Genomic DNA, 12,714 nt, shown 5'->3' with positions numbered 1-12,714 from the left:
TTAGCTCCCTTCCTAAAGATCGATGGACTCTCCTGCTGTCAGGCTCTTCCCACAAAGTAAAATTTCTCTAGATTTATGCATTTACTGTTACAGCATCAAAACCGTTCCAAATACAGTGCAAGGAGCCCTTTAGAGGTTAAGAGTAAACTCCTAGGTGAACATGAATAACCACTGAGGAGGAGAAAATGACCTCAAGTGCGTGGCCAGAAGAGACGGGACCAGTGTCCGCGGTAGGGAGAGGGGAGGTTCCCCAAGTGACTTGTTTGCTCTCCTGTCCCCTGTCCCTCCAGATGAACACGTCCCTGTTGGGCAGCATCGGCATGTTGAACTCGGCGCCCCAACTGCGCTGCATCAAAACCTACCAGGTGCCGCCCGTGCAGCCCGCTTCCCCCGGCTCCCACAACAGCCTCAAGCTGGCACGGCTCATCTGGACTTCCAACCGCAACGTCATCCTCATGGCCCACGACGGGAAGGAGCACCGCTTCATGGTCTAAAGGCTGCTCTCTGCCACCGCGCCGCGTTTGAGTTCTCTAACCTCTCTAAGCCGATGCCGCTCTGCCCGCACTCACACCGGATCCTTCCTCGGTGCCTGCCCACCCCAGAGTCCTCCAGGGGCGCGCTGGGTCTGTGTCACCTGTGCATGCGTCTCAGGGGCAGACTCCGGCTCGTGCCACCTATCGATTCAGAGGCATGCACACACCACTCCACAGGATGTGGCCATCCTGTCACTAGGGAGTTTTTCCCTGCCAGAGATGGGAGGGGAAAGCCGGCGGTTCCTGGGAACGCTCTCGTTGCTTGGTGCAACAGAAGCCCGGAAATCAATACACACTGTGATTGCACTCCAGCCCAGGTCAGCGTTTTCAGCCATCTAAACCCCATCTCTGAAGTGCTGCTTGATTCTGGTCGTTCTGACCCTGGGTGTTGAGGTCATGTGGCAGTCCTCATTGCTGAAATTATTTCCCTTTGCATTTCCTAAAGCATACTATTGTTTACCAAAAAGATTCTGTGTTTACATGGTTTTTTTTCTTCTGGTGATTGCTAGGAAATTACTCAATCCAATTTCCTAGGGTTTAGCCATCACCTTTCTTTATCAACACTTGATTTGAGATTAATGAAAAAGCATATTTAAAATATTTCCTTGTAGAAAATACAGTTTTCCAGTTACCTAGCCTTCTCAAGTGCTCATGTCCTACTTAGATGATAGTGTATTTAGTAGTTTAAAATAAAAACATCACTCCTTACGATCTAGTTGATAGAATTATCCAGTCACCATAGTGAATCTCTTAAAGGGACTTTTGTGATAAAGAACCGCGTTTGGAAGCATAGCATATACCTAAAATGAAGACTTGCCTATCTATTGCTGTAGATCTTTTTGTTTAAGAAAGAGCTTCCCCCTTTCCTCCAGAAACTATAAGCCTGCAGTTCCCATATGTGTGACATATGTCCATTATCATGTAATAATTATAATTCAGCCTTCAAACGACTACTGATCAATTAAAGAAAAGCTAAGAAGGTATTTCTTCGAAACAAGTGTCCTAGAAAATTAATAACTATGGCACAAATGTCCAGGAGTGTATATAAGAATGTGAGAGCTCTAATTTGAGCAAATATTGCAATGTGTTCATTATGCTTTGAAGTAAGCTTTAACTAGATTACCTTCTTCTCCTTATGTCAGATTATGCTGGTTCTTGCTCATAATAATGGAAAAAATCCATAAAGTAATATTTTATATGAATTGCTCCTAAAAACCTTGATCTGTATATAGTTGGGGGGGTTGGTTGGTTGGCTGATTGCTGATTGGTTGGTTAGTTGGGCAAAATTGTTTATCAGATGCAAAAATAGAAAATGATTTGTTACATTCAGAGAAAATATGAAAGTTGACAGAGGAACCAAAATTATAATGGGAATATTTAATCTAAAAAGCATAGATTGTCGGCATATGTAATAAACGAAAAGGCAGGATGGAGGTCCAGGAAAAAATACATCTGTTGTTTTACTGAAACAGATTTTTAAAGATCATATTAAGACAGTAAGACCACTAGAACATCTCTTTCATCTTGATATGAAGCATATTACTTCTATTGATGGCAAATCTGTACTATTCCTTGGTTTTAGATGTGGGGTGTTGTTTCAAAAGTGAATTTATGCACATGCATGTACATTGTATTATAAAGATTATATATGTAGTTTCCAAGGAAGAAACAACTATACAGCGTAGACTTTGTCTGGTGAACATGCTGTTGTGTTCAGTATAGGTAGAGAAGTGTGAGAACTGCAAGGTGCACTTTGTTTTTCTAGTGGGCTTCCAAGTCTTCTCCGTACCCAGCACATGTTTAACTGTATGAACTTAAATGGAAATTAATTTATTCTGGACTACAAAACTATTTGGAATGATGAGGTAAACATATACTTTAGCGTCTTTTTTTCTATTTTTTTAACAAAGTGTTCTGTGCTTCAGGAAGAAGGCGTAGGAACAGTAGGCAGGCCCCACAAATGCACGGATGGCTCCCACCTGCCATGGAGATTAAAAACAAAACCATGAGGGCCAGAGGAGCAAAGTCCCTGGGTGGCAGGCCTGGGGACCGCCTTTCATGCATCCTGCGTGAACAGAAAGCCAAGCCAATTGGCCAGGAGAACACCATGGTCGCAAAATTCTGTATGGGTGATGTCTGGTGGTTAGACAGACATCTCTAACGACTAAACTAATATTTGCATTCTTGTTAACGTAAATCTCTCCTTGGCTATTTTGACAACCACAGTCCCAAATTTCATCCCAGCTCAGATTTCTCAGCACTGAGGTAAACTTCGTATTGTCATCCTAGTGTGCACTTTTTTGTGTTTTATTGATTCCATTGGCATTGTGTTTGGACCTGTCCTTGTGTGTATAGAGACATGTGTGGCTCGATTGGTAATTTACAAGCAAAAGATGACATGATGTGACACCTATATGAAAATGTAATGATTGAACTCATCGTGCAGAGAGTGGACTAAAGTGTCTGCCTCTCCAGAAAATTCTCGATGGCTCCACTAATAGATGTATACATGCTGAATGTCCTTGTGTACATATGTGTGTTAAATAAAACTGAATTGTACTGGAAACTGTTTTGCTCTTATTATTACTTTTTCCAGTGTTGCCTCTTTTTAAACACTCTCAGTTGAAATCCATATGCTCCCCTCGCCTGTTTCTGATTATCCATTACCCTGGAGAGCTAGCGTCAGGACAGGCAGACTTGTTCCCAGAGGACGGCAGAGCCCCGGATAAGGAAGTCCCTGGCCTGCCCTGCAGAAGCTGAGACAACCTGAGGGAAACTCTCGTCGCAGAAACGCAACAGCATCCTCTGTGGTTTGGGCGAGGGAATCGCATGCACGTCGCTTTATCTCCACCCTACGGTGCTCCTAACTAGACTGTTAATGGTACCAAATTATATCTTGTCAGATTCGATGACATGGGTTGGCTGCCTCATGGGAGCTGGGCTGAGATCATTTAGATCATTTCATTTAATACTCAGGTTGGAGTTGAATTTGAATCCCTGAGGTAAAGGTTGTAATTGGTTTTCAGAAAAAGCAAGAATAACAAAATATAGGTCCTTACTGCTCACAGGAGGCTGTGTGTAAGTAGCAAATGTACTTTTAATTCTTTCGGATAGGAACATAGAAGAGCTTGAATTGTGCCAGTCATCATGTAGTCATGATCCTCCATAAGAATGAGATGTGAACATTACAGGTGTGGACTGTGGCACCTTTGGCCCTCTCAAAGGCCAGTTTTGGCCCTAGAAACCATCATAACATCTGAGTTAAATGTATCCTTATAGGGAAAACAGGGGCAGTAACAGTCCTGTGTGATTGGCGATCACATAAACTGATCAAATGTGGAAAGGGTCTGACATTAATAGGAAGGTAAAGCCAATGCAGTGCTGGGTGAACTTTCACCTTTCACCCCTTCGGCTGACTGACAGAGCTGAGTGTTGAAGAAAATCAATACTTTGGAGCCAAGAGGGAAATATTTCCACCCTCTAACTAGAGAATGTATTTTGACAAGGCCAAGATAATCCAGGCTGCACGGGAGAAAGAGAAAAGAAGACTCATTTTTAAAGCTTGACACTTCAAGGTGTTTTTGTGCAATGGTTTAGAGATCGTCAATACATACAAATACCAAAGGTCAAAAAGAAAAGCCAGAAGAATTTCAAAAATTAGATGATCGGTTCTTGTTGCTGTGTACAAAAAAAAAAAAAAAAAGACCATAGAGAGGCTCATACTTGTAATTGTTGTTGAAATGAACCAAGCTCACTATTGTGTGTTTCAAGGCTGTCATTCCTCTTCAATCCTTGCATTTTGTAGAGGCAGCTCTCTGCATATTGAATGCCCAAAAGGTGTTCAGGCTCCTTGCTTCTGTGTATCTTTTTGGATATAAATTCTTTTTTGAGTGGTTACATCATTTTGTGTTGACATCTCAATTTGGTTTTGAAATTCATGTTGATTCTGCCATTACACATTGGAAAGCTTAGACCTCCTTCACAGCTGGTTCAAGCATTTGCATGAGAAAAGAGCTCTTGTACTTAAATTGTAACTTAAATTGTTTCTAGTTTCCCAAATCCCTTTAAGCAAATTACTTATAAAGGTATTCTAATTAGTGCCCTTCTAAGTAAGAACTTTATGCACCTCTAAGAAGGTAAGCAATTCACTTCATTCTCACCAGCAATATTGGGTCTATTCATTCTGTGGATAAATACCTCCATCAAACCGATATAGATTATTTTCTTTCCTACAGATAAGAAAACTTAAAAGCCAGTGGTGCCCATTCCTTCCAGACAAGCTCAGGAGGACTAAGGAGTCCTGAGCATCTAAAGTAACTCTTGGGTGTGTCCATCGGGCCTGCTCTACACATATGCCAATTAGATCAGTATTAATTATACCTTCCATGTATATACTTTCTCACTCATAAATTTCACTTTTCTGAGGATCAGGCTGGAAATTTTGAATTTGCTTCAAAAAGAGAAAGCCAGCCAAGACTCTTCAATATCTTCAATATTCTGAGGTTTCCCAGAGAAGGCCAGGAATCTAGCACATGTCTGATTTGGAGTAGGAATCACATAAGTATGTGCTGCATTTGTTAAATCCATGATGTCGTGCCTGTAAAATGCTGGGGAGAACGGCACATAGTCAGCACTCGGTGACTGTAAGCTCATGTTGTTAGTAGACATGTAGAGCCCTTACTGAGCATGGGTAGACAAGGTTACCTGTGTTCTTTGGGCACCTGTTGGATTTTTGTCCTGTGCTATGTTTCCATCTTTACCTGGACTCCAGTAAGACGGCTGGGAGCCTTGTGCAAAGGGGGAGCTGTCGTGGTTCTGCTTGTAGTCACCAGCTGCTTTGCCATCTTGCTACGTGTCGCCAGCCAGCTTCTCACCAAATCTGTGGACATGAAAAAATGCCAGAATATATGCCAGTGAGTGGGATTGGCTGACTATGGCTGGAGTTGTCACTGATTCCTCAAAAAGAAAATAGATCACCACATTAAATGTAGGACTCACACTGGCATCAGGGATAACTTTTGAGTTTCTTAATGAATAGCCTCCAAATACACATCTATCAAGATGGAACAAGACTCTAGACAAAGCAGTAATAGAGTGGATTTCACGGAATCGCCGAAGCAAAGGAAACTGAATATGTAGGTTCTGTTGCCAACATCATCTTTGTTTTGCCCACCATCAAAACGACTTAGCGCTTCGGTTTACCCAAATGGGAAACGTATTCTCTAAAGCTTGACCTACCCAGCAGCACTTTGAGTTTTAGTGAAAATGTCTGAGTAACTTAAAGATATGGCAGTGAATCATTATTTTTATTCAATCAGCAGGCATTTATGGAATGTACATGCCAAGCGTATGTTCTGTGTTGTGTTTTTCCCTTGGTGCTGAGCGCACACTCTTAATGAAGAGCGTCACTCTGTGGAGTAAGGGGTAAAAACAGGGACAGGGAAGAGTGATGGGAACACAGGAGTGATCAGTTCTGCGGGCGTAGTGTCAAGTTCAGCTTCCCAGAGAGGAAGCATTTGGGCTGGGCATTGAAGAATAAATTGAAATTAATTAGGAGGGTGTTGGGTATATGGTAGGAATTTTTGGAAATCCGAAGTTGTATGTGATCAGAATGGGCGTAAACTACTTCAGACCTACAACCTGAAGGGCATTGGTAGCTACCACCAACAATCCAGATGGCATTTCACTCGCAGCTGTCACTGCTACTACAAAAAGCCAGGCTCCTGTGCCAAAGGACACTTGAAACCTATAAGGCAAAAACCCTAATAAAAGATTAAAAACCCTAATAAAAACATTAAAATGTTTCATTTTCTTTAAAAAAAAAACAAATAAAACCCTCATTTTAAGAATGAGTTATGCATGCCCCTTATGCTGAATTCTAGTGTGCAGCTAGCACAGGGACTTGGATGCCTGCACAGTGCGCTGCCCGGATCCCCCTCCCTGCTCTGCTCCCACCCCAGGATGGAAGCGTTTATTCTCCCAGCTTCTGGGAGTGCTGGCCTCTACCAGCTCCCTGCCAAGCCCTTCCCTGGAGATTGTTCCCCAGCCAGAGAGAATTGTCTCACTCAAGGTCTTGTTCCGTTTCCTGGAGCCAAGCACATCCCATGGTGGGTCAGCGAGGAGGTATAAAGACCCAGCTCCCAGCTCCATCTCAGAACAGTGATGAACAACGCAGTTCTGAACAGCCCGGCTCCAGAACCCCCGTAGGCTTGGCTGAAGCTTTCCTGGAGCTGCGTCACAGCTCAGCCTCGCCCTCCGCCCAGTCCTGCATCCCTGCCCCGCAGATGCTGATCTGGGGACTCGGGCTGGCGTGCTGTGGAAGGGGGTGCGCTGGAGGGTGCAGCGTGGCGGGCCTCTGAGAAAGGGAAGCAGAAATAAGGACAGTGGACTTGGATGACTGCTGCTGCTTGCACGGGGAAGAGACAATGAAAAGCTGAGGGTGATTAATAACCATTTACAGACTAACTGTGAAAGCCAGAGAGACTCATGTCCTACAGCCAGGGATCAGCCCGGGGCTTCCACTGAGAAGCTGAGCTCCAGAGGAGCTTGCACCCCTGGGCTCCGAAGCTCTGCTGCCCCAGGTCAGAGCCCAGGCTGAGATGGGTAGGGCTCTCTGGGGTGATGCACTTGAACAATCTTCAATCCCAGATTCCGGTGAGCTGTCCCTGGGCCTAAGTGGCCAGCTCCTCCCTGCTAGAAGCTGGTGCCGGCTCTGCTTGAGAGCAATGCCCAGGCTGCTTCTGTGCAAGACAATGCAGCCCCCACCCCCACCCCTGCCTCCTGGCCACTCGGGCTAAGTCACGCTGCCGCAGTAAGCTGGCTGCCGAAGTGCTGGGCCTGCTGGGAGAGGGGAGGAACTGCGTCCCAAAGGAGCTGTAGGACCTCACCATGTGCACCCGCTGGAACTGGGAGAGCCCATGGGACTAGATTCTGGGGGTGCTGGGTCAAGGGCAGACAGAATATAAAGTGAGACGAGGGAGAGTGCATTGATGGACATTTAACAACCTGGCGAGGACCCAGGGACGAGGGGCTGGCCTGCTGCTAATAAGCGGCTCAGCTGGGAGAAAACAGTGGCTGACACCGAGTCAAGGAGAATGCCAGCACAGCCATGGCAATGGTGGAGGAAAGGGTCCCAAAGCTCAGAGTGATGGCCCTGCGGGGGGCGTGCTAGGAAAGATGCCTCTGCTATGCAAGAGAGGCTGGGGGACATTCTGTTTCCCAAGCAATAGGGAAGGTGCTAGAACAAGGTGCTAGCAACCCTGTAGGCCGGGGCTGACGGGAGAAGATGCCATAACAGAACTGGGCCCCCAAAAACAGTGAGGATGAGAAGGCCCCAAAATGCCGGGGACCCAAAGGGCGCAATTATCGTAATGAGCAGCAAGGTTGGCATGGCAGCCAGAGGGGCCAGACCCACAGAGATCTCTGGAGCTGATTAATAAAACATGTCATCCCTAGAGGCAAGATGGGAGGGCAGCCAACAAGGGCACTGTTTGTCTATACAACCTAAAATAATAAAAAAAAATGGGGAACAGGAGGCTAAAGGCAGCCATTCCAGTAAAAAGTCAAAATCCCTTGCCTGGCTTGTAGCCCCTAATGGCGTGGGTGTCGAGAGCTCAGCAGCCTCGTGGATGAGGCTCTGGGTTAGGCCAACAGTAAGCCGATGCTCAGCAGAGATTCTCACCAGGGAGAGGGGAGTTCAGAAGGCATGACAGAGGAGGAAGACAAAGCTGGTGGCTTTGAGACCAGCTACAACAGCAAGGGTTGTAGTTTGTTCCACTAACATTTCTAAGTTTCTCCTGGAATCCTGGGAGAGCTGTTTCCAGACTTTTTTCAAAGCAAGTGGATGCGAGTGGGGCCAAGGGTGACCGCAGTGGACACCGTGGTGCACACTTACCCGGCAGGTCCTGGGAGGCTGGCACATGCCATCTCCCAGCTGAGTCCTTCTCCCGGCACTGCTTGGGGCTGAAGAGAGCCACTCAAGGCCACACCTAATGACAGCTGCATCCAGTAACTGGCCATGGGGACACAAAGACTCAACCCTCCTTGCCTCAGCTTAGGACATCTCCTAAAGGGGCCATCCCAGCTTCTGAGCTCGAGGTGGGTTTGGCAGAGGAGCCCGTTGCAACTGCGTCCCAGCCCAACCTCTCCTTCCGCCCACCGCTGCCTCCTCCACGCAGGTGTCCATCCCAGGAGAACTGCTCAGGACGCCTCTTCTAGAAATCTGCCTCGGAGTTTCCTTCCCAGGAAGTGAACCTGCCTAGGGTCAAATCCAGCTCTGCCACTTGTTAGCCAAATAACACCCTTCGTGCCCCAGTTTCCTCCTCTGCAAAACGAGAGTGATAATCACACCTGCCTACTTCCTGGTCTTGTTATAAGGATCAAAAGAGAAGAGAGTTAATTTATGCAGAGCATGTAGGCCATGCCTGGCACCTTGTAAATATTCAGTAAATGCTAACCGTGCTAACTATTCTTATCCTCTTACGGTATAATTATGATATTTTTCGGGCCCTCTTCGTTTCCTCCTTCCATGTTATAGGAAAATGCGCTTTTCCATTAATTCTTTTCCTTCGTGGGTTTTTTTTTTTTCCTTTCTTCAACCAGATCAAAGTGCTCACTTTTAGAAAGTGAAGAGGAAAGCCAGAAGGGAGATGGTATTTCTGAGCACTTGTTTTGTACCAGATACCATACTAGGTGCATTCGTTATGCTTCTTAACTCTTAATCCTAAAAGCCATGAATTACCTCCCTTTCACAAACGAAAATATTGCAGGTCACAAAGACAGGTAGCCAAAATCACACAACTGATAAAGGCGAATCTGACATAACGAACCCAGACTTTGTTTTCAAGATCCAGCTTTCTCTCTCCCTCTGGTGTCTGTCATGCGACAGGTGAGGACCAAGCCATCCCTGGCTATCCGCTGCCCTCTCTAGAAACAGAAGGAAATGTGGTGGGGCAGAAAGGGGTTTAGTTCATGTAAGGCGTTCTCTGTTCACTTTGGATTTACGGTCATTGTGCCAAATTTTAAAAGGACTGCAATTACGTTAATTCTCAGTTGTAACAGGACTCTTTTTACCATGAAATATTTGAGTTAAAATGTGAGTTTTAAAACATGCTTCATTCCACACCGTGATTGTATGAGAACTCAGGAACCAGGTTTTTGTTTTGTTTTGTTTTGTTTTTCCTCTTATAAAATGGATGTCTTTGGGAAAGGGGAATTTGATTTGTAGCAATCGGCCCTCGTTTCATTGATGATGCAAGAGCATTTGGTGCCACCGCCAGCCGCCCGGAACTGCTCTCTCCCCTCCTGCATGGGGCGTCTTCTCTCGGGCCTGCTCTCCAGGCTGCTTTTGCTGGTACCTCCTCTTCCTTTGGCTACTCTTCTCCAGGGAGACATTTAGTTAATAAATTGAGAGTCACTAATATATATAAAACACACTCCTGAAACTTCAGGTGGTTTTTTTCTTTTTTTGAGACAGGGTCTCGCGCCCAGACTGGAGTGCAGTGGCATCGTCATAGCTCAATGCAGCCTCAAACTCCTGGGCTCAGTGATCCTCCTGCCTCAGCCTCCAGAGTAGCTGGGACTACAGGCATATGCCACCACTCTCAGCTTATTTTTGTATTTTTTGTAGAGATAGGGTCTCACTCTTGCTCAGGCTGGTCTCAAACTCCTGGCCTCAGGCAGTCCTCCTGTCTCGGCCTCCCAGAGTGCTAGGATTACAAGCGTGAGCCACCGTGCCAGGCCCGATTTTTAAAATGGAGTCAGAAACCAAAGTTTTAGGATTTGTCATCTATGGGATTTGAACAGAAATACTACAAAACTTATTTTCTCCACTTGGTGGGATTCACCCAAGAGCACCTTTGCCAGTACAGGGCCACTCTGGTCCCCACTGTCACGTGCTGGGTTTACAAAGCCTTAGCTCCCCTATCCCAGATGATATCACTCCAGGAAATGGAACATGCCAGAACTTTCTAGAGCAAACCAGAATACACCACCATACTCACTCATCTCCCTTAGCCCTAGCTTCGGCATTGCAGTGTGTGCCAGGCTGTGGCTGCATGATGAACACATCTTAGGTCTCTTTTCTGACAAGTGGAAGGGTCGCTCTCTAAGGGTCCAGAGGCTTTTTGCGACCATGTTAGGCTTTTGACACATGTAATTGCATTTAAGTCTTTCAGTGATGCTGAGAGGTTAGCCCACCTTCTACAGGTTAGAAAACCGGTACCCCGCCAGGTTAGGTGGCTGGCCTAAGGTTGCACGGCCGGCACGGTCAGGGAGCAGGACTGACATCCAAAGTGCTCCTTCCCCTCCATTGACGGACGATATTGCCAAGGCCAGAGTTATAATAGCCGGAGAGACATGCTTTATTCTCATATTGACCTCAATAAAAAACCAAGGACCTCAAAATTCAATCTTCATTTATTTATTCCACAATGACTTATTGAATGCCTATTATTTTCCAGGCTTTTCTAGAGAGAGGACTAAATTAATACAGCCCAGGCACTCACATCGTTTATGCATCTCAAAAGCTATCTAGCTAATGTGTAGGTTGCGAAGCCCATTATATGTACTGCGCGTGCGCGCTCGCAGCCTGCCGTCCCGGGGCTTAGCGCAGGCGCACTCGAGGCCGCGCTCACCAGACGCCGGGCAGCGTCCGCAGGCACCGGGCTCTGGGCGGCCGTCCTGGGTCCCAGCCGCCGGAGTTCCACTGATCCCTGATCCGTCTTGTGTCCTCTGCCAGCCCTGGTCCCCAGAGCCGTCATTCTCGGGATCGTGGCCCGAGCCCGAAGCACAAAATAGGAGCCCAGAAGATAAAGGGACAGAGGAAGGGGACAAGTGTCCAGCCCTGGGAATGTCTCCTCTGGCCGGAGAGTACTGGGACGTGGAGGCAGACAGTCACCGGGCATACTCGTTCTGGCGGAGGCTCGTTGGTGAACATCCAGTGGACGTGCACCGCGCGTCAGGCAGAGACCTAGATGCTGGGGTCGCAGTGGGGATGCGACGATCCTGATGCCTGTCCCTGTGGGGCACACAGTTCGAGTGGGCTAGGACGGGGCTAAACCAGCCACAGATTGCAACACGAGGAAGGAAGGGAACAAGGAGAGGGCTGAGGCCCAGTGGCCCAGGGATGGGTGGGCGAGGTCCTAGGGAGGTCTCCGAAGGGACAGGAGGAGCTGATATCTGAAGAGCAGCTGGGAAAGGGAAGAGCTTCTAGAAAAGGAAAGAGCATGTGTGTGGTACCAGAGGCAGAGGGGAGCCACTGCAGGTGCCAGCCCGGTGTTGCCAGAGTGTGGAGCCTCGGATGGGATAGAATCTCCTAGATGGTGATCAAGGGTGCTCTTGGGGGCTCAGAAGCCATTGCAACTCGCAGGCTATAAGCTGGCAGGTGTGAGATGGTGTAGCTGGCAAACACTGGGCTGCAGTGTGGAGAATGGGTTGGGGAAAACAGGGTGTGCTAATTTTCTATTCTGTGTAACAATATTACTGCAAACTTCGTGGTTAAGAACAACACACGCATGTGACATTACAGCTTCTGAGTCCAGGGGGCCTCGGCCTCCAGGTTCCTCCCAGGCAGTGGTCAGGTGTTGGCTGGGGCCGGGGCCTCACCTGAGGCTTGTGTGGGAGAGAAGTCGCTTCCAAGCTCATGTTGTCATTGGCAGAAGTCACTTCCTTCTGGCTGTGGGACTGAGGGCCTCCGTCTCCCGCTGGCTGTCCCTGGAGGCCCTTGCAGGCTGTCGTCTGGAGCCGTGCTGGGCTCCTGCAGGCCGCCCATGGTGGAGCCTCCTGCACAGTGGCATTGCAGGGATGGTGGCATCGTGTCTGGGCCTTGAGGATGAACAGGGGTTGCCCAGGGTGGAAGAACATTCAGGGGTGACATGACTGAAGGCACGGGGCTGTGACAATGGATGGTGTTTTCAAGGAACAGCAATCGCAGGCAACCGCTTCCCCGGTGCCATTTTCCCCTTTATTCCCTGGTGCTAGGCCTGGGTTCGGCTCTGTCCTTCACGCCACGTGACCATGCGTCAGGCCGGAGACTCTCGTCAGCCTTGGGGATGGGAGCTTGGTTAATGACTGAGGTTCCTCAGGCCATGGTGCTGATTCAGCACCTCGTGGTATAGCTGAGGCCTTGCGTGTCATCTGGCCAATGAGCTGAGAGAAGGCGCTCTTCCTCCTGGATAAAATG

The 12,714-nt window shown here is 47.6% G+C and overlaps 1 protein-coding gene across 4 annotated transcripts in view; it reads left to right on the top strand.

Moving 5' to 3' along the window:
* Positions 1-4,235, top strand: part of WDR7 (WD repeat domain 7) — a 315,698-nt gene extending 311,463 nt beyond the window's left edge. For 2 of the 4 annotated variants that reach the window (XM_012745467.3, XM_012745464.3), the window contains exon 28: positions 291-4,235. In XM_012745467.3, coding sequence (XP_012600921.1) covers positions 291-494 — 204 coding nt within the window. In that variant the 3' untranslated portion in view covers positions 495-4,235. The remainder of the gene's footprint in view (positions 1-290) is intronic. The other 2 variants (XM_012745468.3, XM_012745469.3) reach the window with 1 other exon arrangement.
* The last annotated feature ends 8,479 nt before the right edge of the window (positions 4,236-12,714 follow it).

The sequence above is a fragment of the Microcebus murinus genome, chromosome 17, assembly GCF_040939455.1.
Source record: "Microcebus murinus isolate Inina chromosome 17, M.murinus_Inina_mat1.0, whole genome shotgun sequence".
NCBI lineage: Eukaryota > Metazoa > Chordata > Mammalia > Primates > Cheirogaleidae > Microcebus > Microcebus murinus.
This window is presented reverse-complemented; position numbering and strand designations above follow the sequence as displayed.